Source organism: Puntigrus tetrazona, chromosome 7 (genome assembly GCF_018831695.1).
Source record: "Puntigrus tetrazona isolate hp1 chromosome 7, ASM1883169v1, whole genome shotgun sequence".
Taxonomy (NCBI): Eukaryota; Metazoa; Chordata; class Actinopteri; order Cypriniformes; family Cyprinidae; genus Puntigrus; species Puntigrus tetrazona.
This window is the reverse complement of record NC_056705.1, coordinates 1348651-1374449: the sequence shown is the minus strand read 5'-3', so window position 1 is coordinate 1374449 and position 25799 is coordinate 1348651. Positions and strand designations below refer to the sequence as shown.

The following is a 25799-nucleotide window of genomic DNA, read 5'->3' as shown; positions in this document are numbered from 1 at the left end:
AGGACAGTTTTTGGATTTTGATCATTTGCTTCACTTATACAACTTTGAAATGCATCTCTCTGCACTTGAAACATTAGAAGAGAAAGAATTTCAAAGGATAGGAGAAGTCCTTAAAAATAAGAGATCAGAAATCAGTGTTCATCTTTTTCTGCATGTAAATGGAGAAGTCATAACCAGATCTTTGCAGAAGGCAATTTTTGAGAGTTTACCCACTATTGCAACCATTAGGTACAACAGTTATATTTATTTTATTTTATTTTTTCTAATTCTAATATAGAATAATTCACATATATTCAGTACTTTCTTCTCATTTGTTTATAGGATTTTCCCCTGTCAATTTAAAGTATCTATAGAAACAGAGCTCTATCTTCAAGGAGCTATTTATGAGATGAAGACAGGCCAGAGATGTGTAAGGAAACTGCTGTCTGTTTGCAGCAACAATCAAAGGGAAAACTTTGATGAGCAGTGTAAATTCCTGCTGAAGCTGCATGAGCATGCCAAGAACATGGATGTTCTTCCAGTTTTGCAACCTGTTTTCTATGCATTGCCACCTACCTGGGTTGTACAGCCATCAAACCCATCAGTTTCACTACTTCTCCAAACCATGGAAGTCCTAAATTTAGGAAGCCTGCTGTACTAGATCATGTCACATATGAGCTGAGTGAACTTAAAATAATTCTTCGCTGTATGCCCTACATTACAGAACTGAGGTGACGTTTTTTTTAAACAGTGTTGATTTAAAGCTACTAGGTCTAGTTCTTTTTTAATTTTAATAAATTCTTTTTACATTTTTATACAATATATTGCAGGTTCAGTGCTGTTCTCAGACAGCCCAAAGACCTCCACAAAATTGTAAAGGTTGTTGCTGATCTTTTCATTCTTGCATCTGAAAGTGGAGGGGGACAACTAAGAAGCCTTTCTACTGCATGCAGTTACTCAAACTTCCCTTTTGCTGAAGACCGCAAAGACATGCAGAGCTTGTTCCTTATGGATCTCTTCACTCAATTGAAGGACGGTTCATCTAAGACAGCAATAGCATCATTGAAGCCCATTCTTCAGGTTGCCCCTGCTATATGGACATTAGACCTACAAAAACAAGAGAAGACTTTTGCTCTTACCGAATTACTGAAGCTTCAGGCAGTCACAAAAACTGTAGAGCTTACAAGCTGGTCATGTGAAAGGGAAATATTTAGGAGTTTCCTGAATTGTTTACCCTATATTTCATGCCTTTGGTGAGTTGATTTACTAAGACAAATTTCTGTCATAATTAATTCTGAAAATGTATTCACCTGTATGACTTCTGTTCTTTTATGGTACAAAAAGTTATTTGGAAGAATGGTAATAACCAAACCAATTTGGCTATATGTGAAGAAAGGAAGTCGTACAGGTTAAAATGACTTGAGTAAAAGATGATTGCATTTCATTTTTTATTTATTCACAATATCATATTCAGTTTTTTTAAGTTGACATATTTTAGTGTATTTTCTTGTTTAAATTAGTAAATTTACATGCAGCTTGCTATCTCTCTATAGCTGTAATGAGCAGTTTTTCCAGTCTGTGTGTGAAGTCCTTTCAGCAGACAGCAAATGGAATCCAAAGCAGATTGCTGAGCTTTTAAGATCCCTTGGTTTTAGCATTTCATTGACAGCCTTGCTGCCAAGTCGCCTTTGCGAAGCTGTTGGCAGTGTTTTTAAACTGCTGGACAAAGAGGAAGACATCTCCCTGAGACTTCTTCCTCAAAGGATCTCTTGTCAAGGTTGTGCCTACCTCTTTTCAAATTTGAAAAAGCTTCAAACATTGAGGTAATCATTTTTTATGGTATGAATTCATTGCACAATTGTACAAATTTCAGTTTTCTGACCAAGTACACCTGCTAACTTTTTTCCTTTTTTAATTTTATTTAACAGAGTAAATGAAAAAGCAACTGCAAAGCTGGCAAGACTAGTTATATCCAATAAAGAAAAGAATGCTGTAACTGTGGAAGAGCTGTCTTTGGTTTTAGCTAACTCTCATCTACCAGAGAGAGCACTTTGCCGGCTATTAAGCAACCTTACTTCTCTTCTTAGAGTCTGGAGAGTTCACAACTTGAACCTTTCAGAATTTAAAATTGAGCCTCACTGGCTTGTTTGTCTGCTGTGTCATCAGGGTCCCTTGTCCATTAAGTAAGTATGATTCTGAATATATAATTTTTTTTTTTGTAAAACCTTCTAAAAATATATATATTTCAGTAAGAATTCTGTGACAACAGATTTCATGAAGGGACTCTGCAACAACTGGCGGAAATTGTGTATGATGCTCAAGATGAAAATTTGACACAGTTGTTTCTGGAGAAAATTGATGGTGATTTATCACCTTGTAATTTGTCCTGGGAAGTCTTATCTTACCTAATTCAGGGCACTAAAAAGCAAGTGACACTGAACCTTGCAGAGGGTAGGTTTAGTGTCTTGAAAGTTCCAAACCTTCTTGCTGTACTGGACACAGTGTGCTTTAAAAGGTAAGATCTTTACTGGTGTACAGTTTCAGATTTTTATTCATATCTGTATTTTATCGTGATCAAACCATTTAAAATAGTTATTTCTTATAATGCAGGATAAGCCCACGGTTTGTCAGAGCTGCACTGAAAGAGATATACCAAAACCATGCAGGTCATCTGATTGTGAAATTAGTTAAATCTTCAGGTAACCTGATTAACCTTTGCATGAGAGAGTTGGATTCAACTGACTGCAGAGCCCTCTGTTTTGCCCTGCACTATAGTGATGATGTTAAGCTCAACCTGTTGAACTCTGTCATACCAAATAATGAGACGGACAGCATCGTCAAACTTCTGCACAGAGTATCTGATCTGAGGTAATGTGCTCAAATAATTTCTGTTTAGCTTACATTTAAAATATGCATGAGTTTTGCATTGCTCATAGCATTTAATGCCTTACATTACTGCTTTTTGGACTAGGGTTGATAGAAAGCTGTTGTTGAACTTTCTTCAAGTGTCTAAGGACATGGAAAAACAAGGATATTCAATGTCTTCCCTTTTGGCTTCACTGAACCACAAACTGGACTTCTCCTTTAATTCTTCCCTGGGCAGTGGTCGTTCTGGTCAAGAGAATAGGGATCTTCTAACTATGAGTCGTATGGATTTTATAGCCATTTCTTCTGCCATTAAAACATCAACGTGTGACACAGAATTGATTTTATACGACTGCCAAGCAGATGATTCTGCACTTGAGATTTTATTCCCCATTCTGCACAAAGTGAATCTTCAGTGAGTCTTTATGTTTTTACATAAATTAAGGTAATTGATTTTAATGTTGGAATTCTGCAGAAGAATAAATGATTCAGTTGCTTAAACCTTTGTCTTGCAGCTTGGGCAGAAGTCTTCTTTGTCAGGTTTTAACCTTGATTTCCAATGCCTCAATGGCCATGTCTTTGCATTGGGCCTCATCACTTTCCAAAGCTCTTGGAAAAGAACTGAACCTCAGTTACATTCCTCTTAACTATCGTACATGTGAGTCTCTGCAGTTAGTCCTGGATGACAAAGAGGAGCTTACACATCTTAATCTTAGCTATTGTCAGATCACAGATGCTTGCTTGGATCTTTTGCTCCCTCACCTCCACAAAATTATGATTTTAGAGTAAGTATTTATGTATTTAAGTATTATAATTCTTATTATAATTCTTTATTTAAACCATATGATTAATGATTTCTCTTAACACTTTTTTTCAGTCTTACTGGAAATGACATAACTGATAAAGGTGTGCTGAGACTGCACCAAGCCTTAGATGAAAACAGTTTCACAAAGACCATATGGTGATTATAGTTTGTAATTTGTGCTTCCAGCACTGTACATTGAAATTGTATTGGAAAAATAATGATTAGTTCATTCAGTTCCCTTATTCCAGGGGTACAACCTAAATAATTTGGATGTCACTTATTTAACACCTTAATTTAAGATCATGGCGTTGCAATATCACTCTATAAGTCTTTTTATGGTAAACTTCTCACAATCTCAGTTGACAGTTTATCTTTTTGTTTATTGTTTAACAGTTTGTTCTGATGTGTTGACATTTTTTGATCATATTTATTCAATTAATTGCACAGTCTTTGTGACAACCAAATAACAGAAATGGGCCTTCTGGTGGAAGCACGCTTTAAAACCCAACAGACCGACACAAGAAGATGCATCCAAACACAGAATTACACCACAAAAGATCTCAGGTCAAAAAGTGAGATGGAAAAATCAAGCAGTACTTTTGTAAAGGTACATGTGCAAAGAATTTGTTACTTATGTGTTTGTGAGAGTGTTGAGAGAGTTTTCAACAGGTTAGTTTTTTTTAAATAGGTTAGATGAATTAAACGTATACAGGTTTAGAACAACGTGGAGGTGAACAAATTATCACAGAATTATATCTTTTTTGTTCATTTATTTGCGAACTATCCCTGTTTCACTGCCTAATGAAACATCAGGCATGCATTTAGTTTTACAAAGGAAATCAACCTAAGGTGGGAAATGCAGGGTAAACAAGTCAGGAAGGCAAAATGACATAATTAGAGTGCAAGAGAAACATTTCATATATAAAAACATCTTATATTGTAGACAGAAGATCTCATAAAGAAGTTTGAACCTGAACTAACCGTAAACAATGGCAAGATTTCCTACAGGTCAGCAAATTCTCGTTTGTCTTTGACTTTTATTAATAAACAATATGACTTTTCTGTGTGAAATAGTTTTTTTTTCATTGTCTTAAAGGTTTCAGTGGAAAACAGAAGGCCTTTTCATGTGCAGCGCAACGAGGCTAGTGTTCGGATTAAAAGGAAGTGGCTGTGTAGAGTACAGTGTGGCTCACTGGGATATGCATCTCCTCATCAACACTCACCGTGAGCCTGCTGGGCCTCTGTTCGATATCAAAACCCCTACAGGAGAAATCTACGAGCTTCACCTTCCACACTCCGAGACACACGGTAAATGATAAAGCATGTTAACGAACTGTTGCCATATCTGTAAATGGATACCCTACAGATTATGAATATTCAAATTATTGTGTAGAGAACTGAAATCAGTGCATAAAATTCATCACGTTATCATTCATTAATAATGTTGGCCTCCTGAGCTCTGTTGTATAATATGGTGCGCTGTGAGTCTGATGCTGCTTCCTCACTCAAATTCTTTCTTTGTGGTCACTGCCTGACTATAAATGGGGTTTTTTTTATGAAGCTTTTAAAAGACTTGACTAATATTGCATATTCTTTTTTACATTTAGATGAGGATGAATTTCTCTTTGTCATTCTCAGAATTTAATGAAATTATAACTGACAGTATGTCAACACTATGTGCTTTATGTGGCTTTGATGAACAGCTCACTACGTCTTCAAATACAATAATATTCAACTTTGCAATAAAGGTTTTGATGGATGGATGGATTCAAGTCTAGTTTTTATCAAAGAGAAATGCATTTAAAAAGTACACACACACAAGCACACCTTGCTATGTGTAGGCTAATCAAGACCTCTTGTTTGCACTTATTTATTTAATTTATTAGTTTTGATTGCATTTGTAAGTCACTTTGGATAAAAGCGAAATGACTAAATGTAAAATGTCAACATTTTAATTCTATTTTTTATTATAAAATTTAATAGTGTTTTTGTCTTCTTTTTGCCACTTAACTTTTTATTTACAGTTGATGCCATTGGAAGTCTTTCTGTTTTCCATATACACAATGAAGACACTTGGGAATTCCTCTCTCCAAATAAAATTTCAAGAACGCATATAGCTGTAAATGTTTGCAGGTTATCTAGGTATGGCATTGTGTGTGAGAATCAAAATAACAAAATCAGTGGCCAGGTGTTGCTATTCCAGGAACCGGACATGTCACAGACACAGCAAAGGCTGTGGGTTTTTCTTTTGCCAAGCAATGTCCCACTCTCCGAGGTCTGATCACTTTTAATTTGTATTCTGTTTATTTTTCTGATTTATTTTTTTCATATGCATCACTCGTAGTCTTGTTTTGCCAGCAGATTAAAGAACAGCAACAACAGTATGTGTTCATCCAAACCAGCTCTGACTGCAAACTAGAGAGAAATGCAAAGTACACTCTGATCTCAAAAAAAGCCAAAAGAGTCCAACCGAAGGTATGTGAACATTGTTTCTCCAAGACCACAAATGAGTTTTTATCACACTGTGAAGCTAAAGTGGGTAACTTGCACTGGCCCAGAGATTTGCTAACTTTCCTAACCATAGAAAATGCTATTTTTTTGTGTTTGTTGTGTCCTTTAGGAAAAAATATTTGAACCCTTGCATGCCGGCAATCATCATCCTGCATTTGAAGTCTTCTTAGATAAAGATGTGACTGAATTGCGAATTAAAATTCAGCTTAAAATAAAAGAAAGTGATAAGATTAACTTCAAAAATGCATGGAAGCGTTGGATAGTACTCAAGAAAAACACAGGTAATTACACATTTTTGGTTATTAGAATTATTTTTTTGATAATATATTTTGGTAATGTTTGTTTTTCTCATGTAACTCCTAGATAATAGTGCACAAATGAGAACTGAAGAACATTCTAACATTCAAGGTACCATCATTTTTTTTTTTTAGAAGTTCACTGAGATTCACAGAATGCATCATTTTATAACATGCCTGATAATTACTATTCATTTTTACGTCTAGTAAACTCTAAAACCTGGATATCTGCTCTTTCTGAAATCATGGAGGATCTTAAAAGTGAGGAGTTCAAGAAACTAAAGCATTTAATGGCTCACACTGAGAAAAGACATCCAATTTGTTCAATGAAACTTGAAGAAACAAAAGACCGGTGTGAGTTGGTGACTTTGGTTTTTAAGTCATGGGGATTCAGAGAATCGGTGAAAGCCATACGTGACTTTATGAAGAAGCTGCCTCGTAATGATGAATTTGTTACAGACAAATTAAAGCCATATGTGACGATGTTTGGTCTTGAGGGTTAGAGCATATCAGCGCACCACTTCCTGCCACTGAGGACGTCCAGAGGAAACGCTGTCTATGTAGATCTTGCAGCATTTTTAAGGACTACTTTCACCCTGACTGTTTAATCTTCTGCCCTCTGGGAGGTGCTTCGAGAGCCTAAATGCTGTGATCTGTAAATTATGTCCATAATACAGTCTTATCTGTATATTCATTGTACATTTGTAACATTTTGAAGACACAGTATATCCTGCACTTACTGTTTATTGCACTTCTGGTTTGATGCTAACAGTCTTTTGTTGCCTTATACCTTGTGCAATGACAATGAAGTTAAATCTAATCTATTGTCACAGACTTTTCAGTGTAAAAACACTTTTATTAACAACCGATTACCACAGTGTGACAACCTTGATTGTACTTCAACTGTAAATTCTCGCATGGTTTTGTAATTAATTTTTTTTTAAAAATGTATTTAATGTATGTATTTAGCTGTTGAAAATGAAAGAGACAGAAATATGAGAAGTGCTGCAGTTATGTGTGCTGTAATGATGACCATGAGCTGTTTCTATTTTTTGTTCATATATTATGTCCAAATATTTGAGAAATATATACTTTGTTGATAAAAGCAGAATCAATTGAATAAAAAGTGCAATAAATGTTTGATTTAAAAAAAGCACTTTAATAATTTAAAAGATTATTAAATAACTAACCTATGCTGTAGTTAGGGATGATCTGTTGAAACTAGCACTGCTTGTTTGCATAAAAGGTGCAAAATATGCGTCTGAAAGTTTACAAACCCACATTTTAAGAGAAAAAAACATTAAACATCTAAATTGTATGTCATATAGTCATATTTCACGTACCCAAGTATATCATATTTTAATAGCTCACAACACGTATTTAAGTGAATTTGAATTTAATACAATCAAATAGCACACTAAAACTTACCTATAAGCTATAAATGTATGTACACAAAATTATAAATTGTACCACTATTTTATATTAATTTATACGTGCTTTTTAATCTAAAATATTATGAACTGATTCTAAACATGTTAAAAGTACTTTTTTTTTACCATATAAAAATGACAAAAATACGAAAATTAATGCTTAGATTTATGCTTATATTTTGTGTAATATGTATTTTCTATTGTGTTTATTAACCGCAAGGGGAGCGATTTCTGCCCACTTCGTAGCGGGTCCTTCTCGAATCTCATTACTAAGCGCAATTTGTCCTTGTTAACGGTCTTGGTAATTAGTTGTTTGATGCTAGGAATCCGAGCCTAAAGCTTCGAACGCTACTCACATCGTATAGTGGATTGTTTCAAACGTACAACGTTTGCTTTTCGGTTAATAGCTGTGATTTTAATCGAGGCAGGTATAGTACAATCACGATGAGGCCTGTGACTCGGCGCACTGCAAACCAGCTGCTTCACAACAAGTTTATTGTGGTCTTGGGCGATTCCAGTGAGTACTTCTGAAAATGAATAGGTATTGTGATAAAAAAAAATGGCCTAAACGACTTTAATGGGACTGTTTTCTCTCTAGTTCAACGTTCAGTGTACAAGGATTTGGTTCTCAATTTAAGGCGAGATGCGTATTTAAGTGTTTCACAGCTAAAAAGCAAGGTCAGTATCTGTATTCATGTTTTATTAGTTGTATGTCTCTTTTTACAAAAATAAGTTTTTTGGGGTTTTTTTGTACATATATTTTACTTTGAAAAATTCAGATTGCATGCGCGCGCGTTTAATGATATCCTTGCCTGATTGTAGACCGTTTTGGTCCAACAATAAAGTAATAGCTAACCTTGCCATTTTAGTCCTGCCAAGCTGGTTTTGGGACATTGTAGCTGGTTGACCATCTCATGACCGGATACCATGTACAAAAGTATACTTCTCATCATCAAGATTTTGGCAAAACGCTGTTTGAACAACAAATGTGCGAATATTGTTACTTCTGCAGTTACTGTGAGAAGAATAGGACCTTTCCTTTTTTCAGTATAGATTAAGTCGTGTCTGATGCATCTGTCTGATCCGTATGTTCCAGGGTGAGTTTTCCTTTGAGCAAGACTCTCTGGTAGAAGGTGGCAGACTTGCAGAAATGAATAATGGCACTGCCTATAAAGAAGTGCGACAGTATAGATCAGCTCACCACTTGATCCGATTCTATTTTGTCACGCGTGTGTTTTCACGCTATATGGCCAGCATCATGAATGACTTCGAAACCGGAATGAAACCGGACTTGGTCATCGTTAATTCTTGTGTGTGGGATATATCAAGGTGGGAGTGCTCTTTCTTTACAGCGTTTTACAGCCGTAAGATATTTAGAATGTCTCAGTTATTTTTCAATTAGCATGTTTTTTGTTTTTACTGCAATGTACAGGTACAGCCGTGAATGGGCGACCGAATATAAGAGTGACCTTAACACGTTCTTCAGTAAACTGAAGGCCATTTTGCCGGCAGAAAGCCTGGTTGTATGGAACATGACCATGCCATTGGGAAAGAAGATTGTGGGTGGATTCTTGGTTCCAGAGGTGGGTTACAAAAAACTGTATGGTAGAGAACAAACCTTTTCGAGCATTGATGATGAGAATCAATAATCCTGGACTTTTTCATCTCGCCCACAAATTCAGATCCAACACAAGGGTCCCACATTGAGATTCGATGTGATTGAAGCAAACTACTTTGGAGCCACTTTTGCCAGCGAGTATGGCTTTGATGTGCTAGACCTGCACTTCCAGTTTCGGTTCAGCCTGCAGCATCGTATGCAGGATGGCGTACACTGGAACGCCGTTGCCCATCGGCACATTACGTACCTCCTGCTGGAGCATGTCGCACAGGCGTGGGGAGTGGAACTGCCAAATCTGGGTGAGTTCTTTTTCATTGGTTGTAGCATAAGGGTGCAAAAATACTGTAAGCTTCAACGACTTCAATGGGCTGGGTCCTAGAATAAAAAAAATCTCTTTGTACCAACAAAACCGTTCAAATAATAACCTTTTTGTCTAATGACTTGTGTAAGAGTACATAGATTTAGTCACCCATTGTATTTTTCTTGTTTGTCTTATTTTTGCAGACATGTCTAAGGCAAATGATCACCCAGCATTACATGACCGCTATAACTGGAAGAACACTACCTCAAGTGCTCCCATACGCTATCAAGGTACACTACTGTACAAAAGTTTGTATGTGTGTTTTGTTGTTTTTTGGAGAGTAGATGTAGTAATGATGCATTACCTTAACCAAATCAGCGCATAGAATAATGGATGAAAAACAAAATTAGATTTGCCATCACAGGAATAAATGGCATATTAAAATACTACTTTCTGTAGTATATAGTATATTTAACTTACATCATTTTGTTCTGTGTAACATTTAATATTTCAAAGCGTGTCTGTTTTTTAACAGGTCCTCCGTACAGCTACCAGAGAGGCTTCAATGCACCCGTGATGCCTGCTGTCCACTATAACAATGGTAATAATTAAACTACTCCTGTGAAAATTTACTTTAACCAGCTGTTATTTTCATGATGATTCATTTTGAAACGGCTGATTGTATGCGTCCACTATTTTGGAACAGTCACTTTGACATCATTCACCATCACCACCAATCAACGAATAATCAAATACATACTTGCCAGATCTTCTAAAGGCATCTATGTGCATATATGTCTGTGGTTGTAGTTATTAGACATGTTTGTTTACATTTTCTAGGACCAGCCTGGCCACGGTGCCAAATGATGAGGCCGTTGAGGGACTTTGGCTCACAGTTCGACTATGGTTGGCAGTTCTACAGCGACAGTGTACCTCCCCACTTAACAGAAGGATACCAGAGCTTTGAAATGGATTCTTTCTACAGAGGTACAAATAGATTTTAATTATTTTACTTAAACCACCTGTATCTTAATTCATTATATTAATGTAAAACTGTACTAAACGTGTGGTTGTGTGTGTTAATTCAGCTGCTGCCCCCTACTGGCCTATGAACAACTTGATCATGAAACGCAAAAAAAGAAGACAATATAATCCTTACACACAAGAGAGGCCACGTACTTACAGATAAATCTGTTCTGATGGTGTGTGGCCAGAATATTAGGCATTGTTGCAAGTAAAGATACATTCTGAATGGTAGGAATTGTTTTGGAGGGTATGTACATGTTTATTCTTGTTACAAAAACACTGAACTGCGATACTGTAAAGTCAAGTACTAAACATTTATTTTAATTCTGAAATAAAAAGGTATTTTTTAGAGAACTCTGTAAAATTGTTTAGTGTTGTTTCCTATTCATCCGCTGCAAACAGTGTAAATGTTTTTTTTGGATTAGACAAGTACATTGTGTCAAAATAAAAAAATGCTATCAGTGTTCAATATATTTGTGCAAACACTTTTTCACTTTGAAACCTTTTCGGAAAAACAAGGTGATATTTGATAGCAAAAATAGCTGACCCCTCTCAATTCTCCCAGCTCTTGAACTCTTACATCAGCTCCCAGTGTAGCTTTTCTAACTTCCCTCTCAAGCCATACAAGCCTAGCATCAGGATCCTCATCTGAGAACTGTAGGAGACTCCTGAGGGCTTCAGCACCTGTAAACTTTGCTTTACTATCTGTCCAGCCTTAACTTGACCTTCTTTAGACCTAACTAAGGCATCCGTGGTACCCTTGTCCAATATCAAGTCCAGGCTTCTGGCCTCAAAGTATCCACTCAACTGTGCGCAGTCAAGCTCCAGGAAGGCAAGAGCAGAGGATGAGTTAAATGGCTGCACTGACATACAATGCTTCTCCATAAGTTCCACTGCAACTGAAGAGATATCGGCACAGGTGACCTTGACGGCACATGGAGAGGTTCTGTAGATACAAGGTCCTAATGCAGATGTGCCACAACCCATGTCAAGGATGTTCAGTGGGCCACTGTGGGATTGAGACATGCTCTGAAGTACAGGAAGAAGGAAGTCCTTGACTGAGTTAAATCCAAAGAACCACTCAAAATTTTTGAATTGGCCTTTACTTCCATTTTCGGTGTAGAATCTGTCCCATGTTGCTTTTTTGTCCATGTTTTCAATCAAGTCATCTGTGAACGCAAGATATAAACAGAATTTAGGATATATATATATATTTACAAATGTCACTGAAAGACTTCTGAGAACATTCCGACTCTTTTAACAAGTCTTGCCGCATTACAGAGGAATCAATGCGTAGATCAATGTATTAACCAATTAGAAACAGTGGAAGTGGATTTCTGCCAAAAATCTGAGATTTGGGCGGGGCCATTTTTGGTTCGACCAATGGTAGACAACTGTTTAGAAACCTGTCTGAAAATGGTAATTAGCATTTTTGTTTGGCGCTGAATAAATCATCATTAATGCGTTAAATACAAAAACATAATACTGAAAAATATTTCAGTATTATATCATAATCAGAATGAACCTCTTGATCACATCTGATATGATGTTTGGTCGGAAAAAGGAAAATATACACGAACTTGTCAAACTAGTATGATGCCATCTGTGTGTCTTGGTCAGCCTTTGAATGGTCCTCAACGGCACTGTAAGTCTGGTAAATAACAACATTTTAAATGCCCAGCTTTAGTAGAGGTATCCCGTGCAAAACAAAACACCAGCAGCATGTGTGATCCTGTAAACGAATGACACGACCCGGAAGTATACATGAGAGAGGGGGCGGTGGAAAAAGAACTCAATCAAGATGGCGGATGAGCAGCAGGAATCATCACAGGGAGAGATGGAGGGTAAGAGCAAAAATAACATTCCGCCACGCAGTTTAAAAGATCAGCTGACATGCTTAAGCAAAACATCTCGCAGAGTCCTGCCTGAGGGAGCTTGCATTAGAGAAACAATCTGCTTTGACTGCTGTACGAGCAGCAGGGGGAAATGCAGAGCATTAGCTGTACAAAGAGGACCTCTTGGCTCATTTACCCAAAATAAAACCCAATCTTCCAAACATTTTTCTGGTATTTGATATTTCTATTACGAATCAAAGCTCTCGGTTTAAATGGGACAGTAGTCTTGTTTTCCAGTCAGCTGCACACTGTAACATGCACATTTTTTTTCTCTGGATGTATGGAGGCAAGTGGCCAATCTCTTTGCATGTTTTGTTGTGTGGTAACAGTTATGGGCGGTTAGTTTACACCGAGACGTACAACTCATGGCTTTGTTTACATTACGTCGGGTTGTGACGCGTAACCTAAATCAAGACTTAAGTGAAGGCACTAAACTGCAGCATTAGCAGAACTGTCATCACTGCCAACTTATTTTGATTTTGTGTGTGTTTGGTGTTTGTCTAAGGCTATGTCCACACGAAGCCAGAGACTTTTTCTCTCTCTCTGTGTGTATGTTATATTATATATTTATATATGTATATATGTTTGTGTAATATTTCACAATTCAAGGTGAGAACCCCAGATACTTATGAGCATAACTTATGAGCATCACCAGAAACTTTGTGCTGCTTTGCCAGACCTTCAGTTGTTGTTGTTTGTTTGTGAGTCTTTCTGGCTTTTAGTTTAGTCTTCAACATGTGAAATGTATGCTCAGTCAGTCTGAGATCAGGATATTGGCCATTGCAGAATAATATTTTTTTTTTACTTTCAAAACCCCCTGAGTTGCATTTGCTGTATGCTTTGGATCATTGTCCGTTTGTACTATGAAGTTCTGCCCCGTCCTCTTTGTTGCATTTGGCTGAATCCTGGCAGACATTATATTCCTGTACACTTTAGAATTCTACCGGCTGCTTCTGTCTTCTGTCACATTATCACTAAATACCAGTATCCCAGTGCCACTGGCAGCCATGCGTGCTCCATGTTTCACAGATGATGTTGTATGTTTTGGATCATAAACCGTTCCAAGCCTTCTCCAAACTCATCCACCGCTGTTGTCCTCTGTGGACGTCTAGGCGTTTTTATGTCGCTGAGCTCACCAGTGAGTTCTTGTTCTTTTTTTTTCTTTTTTTTGTCTCAGAATGTACCAAATTCTTGATTTGGCCACTCTTAATGTTCATGCTATCTCTCTTATGGATCTGTTTTGTTTTGAAGCCTGACAATGGACTCTTTCACCTGCACAGAGAGCTCCTTTGACTGCATGATGTTGGGTTCACAGCAACAGCCTCCAAATGCAAATGGAACACTTAGAATCAACTTCAGAACTTTTAACTACGTAATACGTGTTGAAATAATGAAGGAATGGCCCACATCTGTTCATAAAATGCCAGCTGTACTTTAAATAATTGGGAAGATACTTATTAAAGAGCTGTTATTAAACTTTCCTCCAGTTGTTATAAAAAATGAGCTTAAAGCTCACAATGTGCACTTTAAGCCCATATTTATTATATAACTGTAACTTGAATGTGTTTACAGCTAAAATAATAATAAAAAATGTCTTATGTCTAAATATACATGGACCTAACTGTATATAATTTATACTTTATTATTTTGCAGGAGTGAACTGCCTTGCGTATGTCGAAGCCATTATGGCTCAGCAGGACCGTATTCAGCAAGAGGTGAGTGTAGAGATAATGTCACAATTTAAAGAAAATAAAGGCTTGTAATATTGTACTGTTGCTGAACAAATCACCATTGATTTTGTGTAAGTTTTTTAATTATGAATAGAGTTGTACTTAAAGGATAAAGGTATAGACTTTCTGTGATCATTTACCCTCTTCTCAAAATGGTGTTCTTTAATTTCATATAGTTTAGGAGATGGGCTGTCACACTACACAATAAAAAGTCGTTTAGACCTAAAATATTACATAGCACAAGTCATATGAACTGTTGAAGACATCAACAGGATCTTTCTCTATTCACATTTATTGTATGGAAAATAACAGCAACATTCTTTCTTTGTGTGCAACTAAGTCACACAGGTTGGAACAATACGAGAATGACTAAATATACCAACCCTCTAATCGCTTGTTTTAATAGATAGCCACCACTAACCCTTTAGTGTCGGACAGACAAGATCTCTCCGTGCTCCAGGGTGAATATGCAGCAGAGGACACCATATACCAGCTCAAGATAAAGGTCACTACAGTTTCATGAGCTCACGTCGTTGTAGCAAATGCCCTAAACCTGTTGTAAAAAACTGTTATTTTTACGTCTGGTTTGTAGGACCTTCACAAAAAGTATTCATACATTCGTAAGACACGGCCAGATGGAAATTGTTTCTACAGAGCTTTTGGCTTCGCACACTTGGAGTCACTACTGGATGACAGCAAAGAGCTGCAGAGGTAATGTACTCTTTGATTGGGGTGCTTCATGCAGATGCTTTAGTTTGGAACGGTTGCACAAAGTATCATTTTTGTAAACGGTTTGTCTTTCTGTCATTGCAGTGAGTGTTAAGACCCGTCTCAATTTTGTCTCTGTAGGTTTAAAGTTGTGGCAGCTAAGAGCAAACTGGACCTTGTAAACCAGGGCTTCACCGAGTTCACTATTGAGGACTTTCACAATACTGTGAGTTGGAAATGTATCAATCAATAACTGTGCTCAAATGCCTCGCCGTCTTAAATTCAAAACCCAGCTTTTCAGCCAGCTTTGGTAGATGCATATCCAAAAGGAATCCAGGCTTTCAGATATTCTGCTTGAGCCCAGTGCATTATGGGTGTTGAAGTTTTTTTGTTTTTTTTATTTTAAAACAGCCATTTTTCTCTAGTTGTGCAGCACCATTTTAAATAAATGTGTCACTTACTCCTTTAAGTCTTAATTTTACTTGAATTATACTCACTGCGGTTTTTCTCTTCTATCAGTTCATGGACCTGATTGAGATGTGTGAAAAGCAGCAATCACTCGGTGAGCTGCTCAGCTCCTTCAATGACCAGAGCGTTTCTGACTACATAGTGGTTTACTTGAGGCTCCTCACCTCCGGATACCTGCAGCGGGAGCATGTGTTCTTTCAGCACTTCATAGAGGGCGGCCGTTCAGTCAAAGAGTTTTGCCAGCAGGCAAGTAACACCTAAAGATTATTACTTGTCAATGATCACAATAAATATGTTAACTAAATAAAGCAATACTGTAAGCTTGTAATAGTCCGTGATTTAATTTTTTAGGAGGTGGAACCCATGTCGAAAGAGAGCGACCACATCCATATCATTGCCTTAGCACAGGCACTGAACGTGCCCATATTAGTGGAATACATGGACAGAGGAGAGGGTGGAACGGTGAACAATCATGTCTTCCCTGAAGGAAGCGAGCCGCGCATCTTCCTGCTCTACCGCCCAGGCCACTATGACATACTGTATAAGTGATGCTCTGTATATTCTGTGGTTCCATTGTGAAGAAACCATCCCAGTTCTAAAGCCAAGTTGAGTCATACATGTGTATGCGAGGCTATGCTATGATTAATCTTAATAAAAGTTTTCACTCCAGTTCTCCCCATAATACAACGATGAATGATTTCCCAACCCCAAGTACAAACAGAACTTAAAGCTCTTGATCTCATTAAAAATAAACTGACACTGCATCAAATGGCAGCACTATAGGGTTGTACAGTAGGTTGTTTTTTTTTTTTGTGGTTGTAAATGTTATCAACTTGCTTTTAGTGTTTTTCCTTTGTTACACTGCCTTTCATGAGTTTTAATAAAGGGATTTACACCTCACTTGACTTAAGTCTATTTGTGACTTTATAAAAAAAAAAAAAAAAAAAAAAAAATCACAATTCAGAAGTTTATCCAAGTCAAGAACAAGAAAAGAATGAACAAGTTTAACTGGTTTTAATCTTAGACAACACAGATTTAAGTGCACATTTTACATTTACCCAACAAATCACACCTTATGCAGATTGATGCAGTACAAAACACCCGTGATCATGACCTATTCAAACCACTACACTACAAAAGGCATGTCTGATTTTCGTCTGGAGACACATCTTTGCCCATCACTGCCGTTTTCTGTGGGAGTCACAAGAGTTGGACAGGATCCATGCAGCCGGACCAAGGACAGCAATCGAGATAAAGGCCATCACAAATACGCTCTCCTATACGTGTAGGGGCAAAGATAAGCGTGAGTATGCAATATTGTCAAAGCAATTATTGTAGATGCATTCAAGGGACGTCCGGTTTGTGAACAAGTCGAGTCTGATCTTCAATTAATCTGCTGGGCAGATTCGTTAACGAAGCGGAATGAATCAAAACAGTCGAATTTCGAGTCAACGTAATATCAAACAGAACATTTCAGAATAGAAATAAATAAAAGACGCAAGTCCAGTAATTAAATAAACGGCAAATGTGTATTTTAGAAGTCAAATAAATCATATATAGGTTCATCCACATCTGAATACGGACTGCAAATATCTACACACACACACTTTATTATTAATAATAAAACCTTAAGCTACCAAAAAAGGCAACTTGAACACGTGATTACATAAAACTTTTCGTGGAAATCAATCGCGTTTCTTTTGTTGAACTTACCACGACACCAATTCTGCCTTTCCCAGATGTAGACGTAATGTAGAAACGCGGGATTAAAACATTTTGTCTGGGGTTAAATCTTGTGGTTCTGAGCGTTCGTACAAAGCCAAACATCATGTCTCCTATTATGAAGCTGAACTGAAGAACTTTTTAGCGAGAGTAAAAGACACGGGGCGCCTTGTTTTTACTTTTATGTTTCCCGCCAATCAGTTAATAAACTCATTTTGGCACACCCCTCTGGCCAATTAACATCCTCGTTAATTATAACGTTTTAACAAGCTACTGATCACTGTCATGTTTGGGGTGTGACATAGATTGTGTCTGATGTTCAACCATTATTAAAGATTTTTAATTGAACACTAAACAGCGAATGTGTTAATAATGATTTAAAAAAAACAAACCGAATACTGCTTAGTCTATCACTTTGAGGTGAATTAATTAGTAGGATATCGTTTAAATAGATTTGAAGTATAAGATGCCAAACCACAGAGCAAGTGGTTAAGACAGCAGAGCAAAGGATAAGATAAGATATTGTTTTTAATTGTACACGTTTTACAATGGTATCCTTTCAGGCCAAAAAAAGGAACATTATACATAGACCAAGTATTTCCTTTCACCGTATGATACAACAAAATGAACAAGAGTAGATTATAATTATTCAACTATGAATTTTATACAACGTGAAGCAACGACAAAAACGAGCACAAAGGCACATTTACCTTTCTTATCTGCAGTTTTGAAACCAAATACATACATTCATTCCTTGTTCCTGTACAAGCCCTTCAAAAACAAATCAACTTTATCTCACTCTTCTTTGTCTTCATCTGAAGCTCCTTGTGTTGCAATAAAAAAAAGACAAGACTTTCAAGGCAGTAAATGGTCAACAAAGCAGCATTCTCCTTCCTTCTAAAGAAATAGTTTCTCAAAAAGAAAAGGAAATCTAGTAGCAATCACTTCAAAAGTTGCCATGTTGTGAGATGATAAGGGTTAAACAGTGCATCTCATTTAACTAAAAACTCTTATTCAAAAACAAAAACGCATCGATATAAGAGCTTTGGTAAAGCAAGGCTGATCTACGCATGTCATTTCTCAAAACAGGAACGGCACCTTTATATTCTTATATAGACATAAGTTTTATCTTTGGCAATAGTAAGTATCTGAGAAAAGCCTAGCAAGTATAAGGCATACTGAATATGAAAATTAAGTATAAATGGCCCCTTTTAAAACACTGCAATAATTTGCCGCAATGTTTCATTTAAGAAAAGTTCCAGTTATAACAGAATGAAACTTCTGTGACTTAAAGATGCATTTGAGCATCCACTATGTACACATTTTCCATGTACATACAAATACTGAAAACAAACGATTTTAAATGACATTTAACCTGCCAAAGAATGGACTGAAATCAGAAATATGCAATGTGAGGCTGTAAATTTTGGAAGCAACGTGACCATGAAACCAGAATGAAAGAGATATATATATATATATATATATAGATTGTGTGTAAGAATATATACACACATAAATAAATAAATAGCAGTGCATGGACACTCCCCCTGCTGTATTCAATGAGAAGTATATTTGCACATGCGTTCTTTGGCTGCGTCACATGTTAACGGAGTATTAACGGTTATTAGTGCAGCTGAAGTCCTAACAAACAACTTCAAGTAGTGATGTAGTGTTTTTGAACTGAACTCAACTGAACTTCAGTCTGCGGTAGTTGTGCTTTTTTTGTACTCGACTGTCATGTCAATGCGTTGTCCATTCTTTAAAACATACTGCAGTTCAAGGTCTTTTCAGTCCATCTCAAATCCCGTTATACATATTTGTCAGTACTGCCCGTACCCCATCCCGACGCCCAGCCCCAGGCCGAGGCTCTCTCGAAGTCCCCTGAGCTGCTCCTCGCCGAGCCTGATCTTGTCATCCAGTTGCCTCTGCTCCACCAGCAGGGCTGCTTTCATCTTCACAAAGTGACTGTAGTCACGGATCTGTTCTGGGGTCAGGCAGCATTCCAGCACCCTGCCCACCGCCTGCTCACGCCGGTCCACGTGCTCCTTGAGCTCCTGAGCCTCTCCCATTTGCACCAGCAGCTGCTTTTTCTTTTCCAGAAGTTGTAGCTATGACATGACAGAGAGAATAAGAATACAATGCTTTGCCAGAAGGGTAGATACTAAGTCTAAGTCTAATTTGCTTTTCACAGTGCACGTTGTTTTAAAGCTGCTTTAGAGTAAATCATGTTTATGATATTTGTCAAGCATTTGAGATTTGCTATATGTGATACTGGACCGCCGGTCACAAGTAGCATGGGTATATTTGTAGTAATAGCCAAAAATACATTGGAATTATAGATCTTTCTTGTATGCCAAAAAGCATTTGGAAAATAACATAATAGTAATATGCATTGGCAAAAACATCACTTGTACAACTTTAGAGGTGATTTTCTCAATATTTATTATTCTGCATTCTCAGATTTTCAAATAGTTGTATCTCAAATATTATCCTATCCTAAAACCATACAACCATGAATCTCACTTTCAAAAACTGACTTCTATGGCTGGTTTTGTGGTCCATGTTCACATATAACACTGTATAGTGCTATAGGTAAGTATAGACCAGGGATGCCCTATCCTGCTCCTGGCAATCCACTGTCCCGAAAAGTTCAGCTCCAACTTTAAATCAAGCTGCCTAATCAAACCGCTTTTAATTTTCAAGTTGTCCTGAAGACCTTAATTAGTTGCTTCAGGTGCGTTTGATTAGGGTTGGAGCTAAACCTTTCAGGACAGTCCATCGCCAGGAGCAGGATAGAGCACCCCTGGTACAGACCTAAGTCAGGTTAGCGTCCCATTTTGTACCGTGCATGCCATTGTCTTGTTTTTAACCATGTTCGATTCAATACGGCATGCAACCTGACTGCGGTCTATACTGTATGCATGCACATGAAGTTGGATGCATTATATATCCAGCTCCTAAATATAATGCTGGTCGATACCAATTTACATTTTGCAATATTTCTCTCCTCACCCTCTCGTGGTGGCCAGTCTCTGGGTCCACACAGTCCAAGGCACTTTCTACCCGAATCAGCCTCCCAGAAAGAGACAACAGCAGGCTGGTCACCTTGTCTAGGTCACCGATGAACATACGGTACTTGTCCACCTCGTTGGGCTTACAGATAGCGAGCACCAGGCTCTCCACCTCCTCTCCCAGCTGAGCGTTGGCACGAATGTCCTCTTGCAGACCCCTCTGTGCCTCACGCAGAACACTCAGTTTTTTACGAAGGCTCTCCATCAGCTGTTTCTGTAAGTGTAAACATTTACTATGAGAAGTGCCATACAGACACACACACACACATATATACATACATACACATATATACATATATGCATGTATACACACAAACCGCTGACCCCAATTTTTTTAACAGTTGTTTAATACATTTAAAGACATTAAATCAATCAAATGTAATTGTACAGGTATTTCAAATAAATGTAGTTCTTTTCAACATTCAAAGAATCCTAAGAAAACATGCAGATCAACTATTTAACACTGATAAAAAAACAAAAACGAACAAGCCATACATTTCTGAATCTTTACCTTATAATTGAGTTCTTCTTCCTCTTCTTTTCTCTCCGAGATCTCTCGAAACCTGGCAAGAAGTTGCGGGTTTTCAGCTGAAGTGTCGTAACAGGCTGATCGTGAAACCTGTGCTGTGGGTGTTCCCAGTCTAGAGGGCCTAGGAAAGAGTCATGGATAATTCAGAGGTGAAGATGGTGGGACTGTAATCTTTCTGAGGGAACAGAATGCAATACACTGAAAACTAGAATTTAATTATATGTTTTACTCAAAACGCGTTAAAAATGACAATAAAAAAAAAACGCATTTATAAAGCACTACATTTTGAAGCAGAAAGTCTTATATGCAGAAAGGGTATTATATAGGTTTACCTCTCTAGCGTTCCTCCACTGATTGGGTGGCCTCCCCTCCAGCTCTCTCCAGCCATCTCTGTATTTACACTGTGTGGAAATAACTCTCCTATCAGCTCTTTCCTAGATAAACCATAATCATCCTCTAGAATGGAGTCCACCAAAGCACCCCTCATCCCTCTAATGTTTCTCGCTGAAGGAGCCCTTTCCTCGGGCATGTTATCAATGTCTGTCTCTAGCACTATAACCGGTCGAGCAAAACCTTGCATCTCCATCCGGTCCTCTCCTTCCCTCCTGTCAATTTCTCCTAACCGCTCGCTCTCACTGATCTCATCTATGTCTGTCTCCAGGGGCTGGTTTCCATCTTCAATACTGCTGGGACTGTGGGACGAAATAAACTGGTTTTTGTAAAGTGTTCCAGGGAAGCCCGCTTGATGGGACTGCAAGTGGTAGTTGTTCATGGAGAAGTAGGATTCGGGACACACGTGTCCAGCTGACAAACTGTTCTCTAAGACTTCGTGAGACCTGGTAGTGCCCTTTGCAGGGTAGAGAGGACTGGAGCGGTCCCACTCAGCTCGATGCTCTGAACAGATGGGCTTCAACAGTGTGACTCTAGGCTCATCTGACACTGCAGCATTGTGGACAGGTATTCTATAATAGAGCAGACAAGAAGGTAGTTTATTTAAAAGTACATAAAAATGTAATTTATCACTACTGTTTAAAAGTTTAGGGTCAAAAGGATTTTTTTTCCATTACAAATACATTAAATCGACCAAATGAACTGTAAAGAAATTTATAACGCTACAATTCTATTTCAAACAAATGCTTTTCTTTTAAACCTTCTATTGATTAAAAAAATCTGTAGAAATATTGACATGTTTATATCTAAATAATTCTAATTTTAAATATTACAACAGAAAATTGTTATTTTAAATTATAATAATCAGGGTTCGTACACATTTTTACCAAATTTCCATGGCTTTTCCATGACTTTGGAACAATATTCATGAGCTAATGTTCCATTATTTTACATAACAATAAAAATCTGTTCACATTATCATAACATATGTTAATGATAAAAATTAACTAAAACTAAAATTAAATAACATTATTATCATTATTAAATGACTTATTAACTTAATAAAGAAACAAAAATAAATAGAACCACTTTTTAACCATTAAAAACAAAACATATTTTAATTGTTAAAAGAGCAGCTGTGTAATGGGGAAGAAAGAAAAAAAGACATGGGCTCCAGTCAGATTTGAGCTAGTAATTGTGATAATCTGCTGGACAAGGGCATATGTTTGAGGCCTGTGCAGGGTTCTACTGAGCTTGTTTGGATCCGAACGGTTTAAAAAAAATGAAAATTAATAATACACTTGTGACAATGCAGCAGTGACTGGATTAAGCAAGTGACAATTCTGTAAACTGTACCGAAACATAAGCGAAAGTGTTGTATCACAGCATGCATCGCTCTTTAGTGCACACGAGATGCGCTGATGTGAAGCCCTTTTAAGAGAGAATCAAACACTGTCCAGCTGAATCACACACACCCTATTAAAAATGACTGATTTGATCTAACAGCCTATGTGGATTTATTTACTCATCAAACCTACATGATATAGGCTATTGGATCAATGTGTGAATGTCCATCACAAGTCGAAAGCTGTGGGAATGAGTAAAACTGTGCAATACAGTCTATCCGCAATTCAGGACCTGATCAAACGTTGTAATTATACTATACTTGATTTATACTTGATACTAGATTTGTGAAAAAGATTTCTATGACTTCTATGGGTTAAATTTTAAATTCCATGACTGAACGAACCCTGAATAATATTTCACAGAATTGCCGTTTTTACTGTATTGTAATCAATTAAATGCAGTCATGCTGAACATTACAGACAAAAATATTTTAAGACATTAAAATATTTTTTTTTGGTATTAAGTGGAAAAAAATCTGGATAAAAGTCTCCTAATATCATACTAAAAAAATATTGGAAGGAAAACCTTCAGTAGATCTTAACATTTTTTGCAAAGGTTTTTGAGTCATTAAATGTTATCTAGTTGTATGAAATCAACAGGAATACCATAAATAAGTCTTATAAGTTTAGAAGGTATGTTTTACCTTGTGCATGGTTCAGGCTGTGGCAAAGGTTGATGAAGTTCTCTCCTCATGTCTCTCTCTCTTGGCGGCAGGGCTACGGGTTTAAAGGTCCGACGTGTAAAAGCAGGGCTGGGGGGAGCCACAGAGTACTCTTGAGCGCAGCGATGATGGCTCTCTAAGAGTTCCCTCGGAGGAAGACTATAAGAGCGCTGACGTGTCATTTCAGATACCCTGGGGGCCTGGGATGTGCACGGCTGTGGTCGAGGTGGAGAGGAAGAGTTATGGAGTGGTGGGGAGGAGAACAGGTTATGGTGTGATGCCCGTCTCTTGTGGAACTGATCCCATTTCGGGGGCGGTGGACGAGGAGGCGGGGGGCCTTTTTTCTTCTTTACCTCACCGACACAAAGTCCATTCTCATCCAGGTCACCAAGAGTGGATGCACGCATTCTGCTTGGTGTGATGTTGGTGTGACTATGAAAATTTTGTGTGTCCACACGAATGTCATTTTCTGACATAGCACGGTTTTTAAGGGGTGAAAATAGATGCTGCTCAGTGTGTCCACCTGTCATGTTGCCACCTTGACTCATGAAACTAGGAACAGCAGCACCCTCTCCTGTCTTGGAGTCTCTCCTACACCTTGAGTAATCCCTGTGAAATAAGAAATGTTATTTTGTATTTCTAATAAATAATGGATTGTCAATAATCAGATAAAACAAGTAAAACACATACAAAATATGGACAATAAGGGCAAGTAAATCTATTAAGACTGAGCTAAGAACAGAAATCTTACCTCTCTGTTAAGCTGAAATTTCTGTTTAGTTTTTTTGCTTGTTCCTGCACAGGGTGGGTCTGTAAAATATGTTTGCAATATATTTAAATACAAATTCAACAAATGAAATCTGCTAAAAAAAAACTAAAAAATTACAAAAAAGGCAACTAAACACTATACTGGTGATTTATTTAACTACATTTTTACCTGACTACTGACTTGTTATTTAGCATATTACATACCGGAAACTGTAGGTTATCTTAAGAACACTGGCATTTAAATGCCTCTTTCAAAAGGGTACTATAGAGATACATCTTAAGAAGCCATGCAAATACCGGTTCATTATCATGGCTGCTTTGCCAACCACCTATAGCCCAGATTTTTAAAAGCACACCATGAGCAAAACATCTGACAACTGCCAAAATAATTGATACGGTTCAAAAAAACAAATGGGAGTGTCAACAGTAAATGATATCTCTGATTCTCATCCAGTGGACATGGGCTTAATTCCACAACAAGGAAAATTCCCCCTTGAATTCAACTGAATTTGCCCTCAAAGATCTAAAACCGTAGAACTAAAAATAGCTCGGAGATCAGTTACATTATCAGTTATTGATTTAAGATTAAACTTTTAATACACTTTTACAGTAAAAACCAAAGGCCATTAAGACTAGTGATTGTTACAATGGAATACATATTCAATTTTACTTTTACATTAGATCCAATTCATTGTTTTTATACAATTCTGGCCAACATTTGGCCTTTTGGGACCACAATTTCAAGATATCCTCCATGAATGCTAATATTAAAATAAGTCTGCTCTAAACACTGAAAACAACTGTCTCATTCCCATCTACATGGCACTATACCAAAGAGTCTTAAAATAACAGCTCAAGTAGAGAATAAAGAGTTTCATTTTTATTCGATTCCAACAGTGTGCATAAAGATCAATGCACTAGAAAGATATATAATATTTGACCGATAACAGAAGTTCCTTTCTGGCTCCAATAGGGCAGGCTATTATTTTAAAATTATTTAACTGAAATCAAAAGCAACTTTACGCAATGTGGTTGCAAGGACTGTCTTCCTAAGAGCCTATAACTGAAAACAACCACAACAAAGAAAGTAAATCACATCTTCCATACATCCAAACAGCAGTGTTTGGTTTCCATCTGTGTTTAGGATCAAGCTATTCATTACAAGTGAATCGACAGGCTATTCATTATGAATTTATGTTATTTGAAAGTGAACTGCAGAAGCAAAGCTCTTACTTGCATAAATAATTTATAACAATGTCTCCATTTTGCAATGGATATATATAGTGCATGCTATGACATTTGCATCAATAAGGTATTCCCCCAGTGAATGAAAACCGAGAGGTTTTTGACCATCTCATTGACTGCCAAGTAAATAAGTGTGGATGTATGAAAGTTATCATCAGAATAGTCCATCTGCCATCAGTGGTTCAATCTGTATTTTATGAAGTGAAAAAATACTTTTTGTATGCAAAAAAAAAAAAAAATCAAACAAAAAAACATTTATTCAACAATTTGTCTGTTTCTCGTCTGCAATTTTAGAGTACGCGGTTCTGTGTCAGCCATACCACATGGATACATTTTCTATTGTACATTGTACAATATTGTATTTTACATTTTCT

General features: G+C 37.2%; 5 protein-coding genes across 7 annotated transcripts in view; 3 read left to right on the top strand and 2 right to left on the bottom strand.

The window, feature by feature from the left end:
• Positions 1-553: 553 nt before the first annotated feature.
• Positions 554-7612, top strand: LOC122349395. The gene is made up of 17 exons (XM_043245420.1): positions 554-710; positions 810-1232; positions 1533-1802; positions 1908-2162; positions 2249-2494; positions 2590-2847; positions 2951-3259; positions 3360-3629; positions 3722-3805; positions 4097-4256; positions 4593-4657; positions 4746-4957; positions 5674-5924; positions 6011-6124; positions 6270-6441; positions 6524-6568; positions 6664-7612. Exons 1-17 carry the CDS (start codon positions 688-690, stop codon positions 6957-6959), a joined length of 3453 nt encoding a protein of 1150 aa, XP_043101355.1. The 5' UTR covers positions 554-687; the 3' UTR covers positions 6960-7612.
• A 522-nt stretch (positions 7613-8134) lies between these two features.
• fam113 (family with sequence similarity 113) lies at positions 8135-11195 on the top strand. The gene is made up of 9 exons (XM_043245792.1): positions 8135-8403; positions 8485-8564; positions 8983-9215; positions 9319-9469; positions 9569-9803; positions 10009-10095; positions 10341-10406; positions 10646-10792; positions 10894-11195. Exons 1-9 carry the CDS (start codon positions 8331-8333, stop codon positions 10992-10994), a joined length of 1173 nt encoding a protein of 390 aa, XP_043101727.1. The 5' UTR covers positions 8135-8330; the 3' UTR covers positions 10995-11195.
• Positions 11127-12590, bottom strand: cskmt (citrate synthase lysine methyltransferase). The gene is made up of 2 exons (XM_043245794.1): positions 12412-12590; positions 11127-12000 (listed from the first exon to the last, which is right to left on the bottom strand). Exons 1-2 carry the CDS (start codon positions 12497-12499, stop codon positions 11408-11410), a joined length of 681 nt encoding a protein of 226 aa, XP_043101729.1. The 5' UTR covers positions 12500-12590; the 3' UTR covers positions 11127-11407.
• otub1b (OTU deubiquitinase, ubiquitin aldehyde binding 1b) lies at positions 12585-16537 on the top strand. The gene is made up of 7 exons (XM_043245793.1): positions 12585-12675; positions 14380-14441; positions 14863-14961; positions 15049-15167; positions 15306-15390; positions 15684-15878; positions 15984-16537. Exons 1-7 carry the CDS (start codon positions 12633-12635, stop codon positions 16179-16181), a joined length of 801 nt encoding a protein of 266 aa, XP_043101728.1. The 5' UTR covers positions 12585-12632; the 3' UTR covers positions 16182-16537.
• Positions 16538-17864: 1327 nt separating this feature from the next.
• shroom4 (shroom family member 4) overlaps positions 17865-25799 on the bottom strand; it is a 37334-nt gene continuing 29399 nt past the window's right edge. For all 3 annotated transcript variants that reach the window (XM_043244265.1, XM_043244266.1, XM_043244267.1), the window contains 6 exons: positions 24164-24222; positions 23395-24021; positions 21287-21916; positions 20937-21075; positions 20367-20639; positions 17865-19462 (listed from right to left, as the gene is read on the bottom strand). In XM_043244265.1, coding sequence (XP_043100200.1) covers positions 19175-19462; positions 20367-20639; positions 20937-21075; positions 21287-21916; positions 23395-24021; positions 24164-24222 — 2016 coding nt within the window. In that variant the 3' untranslated portion in view covers positions 17865-19174. The remainder of the gene's footprint in view (positions 19463-20366; positions 20640-20936; positions 21076-21286; positions 21917-23394; positions 24022-24163; positions 24223-25799) is intronic.

Excerpts from the sequence above, each read along its gene's own strand:
- otub1b (XM_043245793.1), top strand. The coding sequence starts at position 12,633 with ATGGCGGATGAGCAGCAGGAATCATCACAGGGAGAGATGGAGG. Across the intron at positions 14,962-15,048 it reads TATACCAGCTCAAGATAAAG|GACCTTCACAAAAAGTATTC; the intron begins GTCACTACAGTT and ends TCTGGTTTGTAG. Across the intron at positions 15,879-15,983 it reads TCAAAGAGTTTTGCCAGCAG|GAGGTGGAACCCATGTCGAA; the intron begins GCAAGTAACACC and ends TTAATTTTTTAG.
- fam113 (XM_043245792.1), top strand. The coding sequence starts at position 8,331 with ATGAGGCCTGTGACTCGGCGCACTGCAAACCAGCTGCTTCACAACAAG. Across the intron at positions 8,565-8,982 it reads TTTCACAGCTAAAAAGCAAG|GGTGAGTTTTCCTTTGAGCA; the intron begins GTCAGTATCTGT and ends CGTATGTTCCAG. Across the intron at positions 9,470-9,568 it reads GTGGATTCTTGGTTCCAGAG|ATCCAACACAAGGGTCCCAC; the intron begins GTGGGTTACAAA and ends CCACAAATTCAG.
- LOC122349395 (XM_043245420.1), top strand. The coding sequence starts at position 688 with ATGCCCTACATTACAGAACTGAG. Across the intron at positions 1,803-1,907 it reads AAAAAGCTTCAAACATTGAG|AGTAAATGAAAAAGCAACTG; the intron begins GTAATCATTTTT and ends TTTATTTAACAG. Across the intron at positions 2,848-2,950 it reads CACAGAGTATCTGATCTGAG|GGTTGATAGAAAGCTGTTGT; the intron begins GTAATGTGCTCA and ends TTTTTGGACTAG.
- cskmt (XM_043245794.1), bottom strand. The coding sequence starts at position 12,499 with ATGTTGTTATTTACCAGACTTACAGTGCCGTTGAGGACCATTCAAAGG. Across the intron at positions 12,001-12,411 it reads GCATCATACTAGTTTGACAA|ATGACTTGATTGAAAACATG; the intron begins GTTCGTGTATAT and ends TTGCGTTCACAG.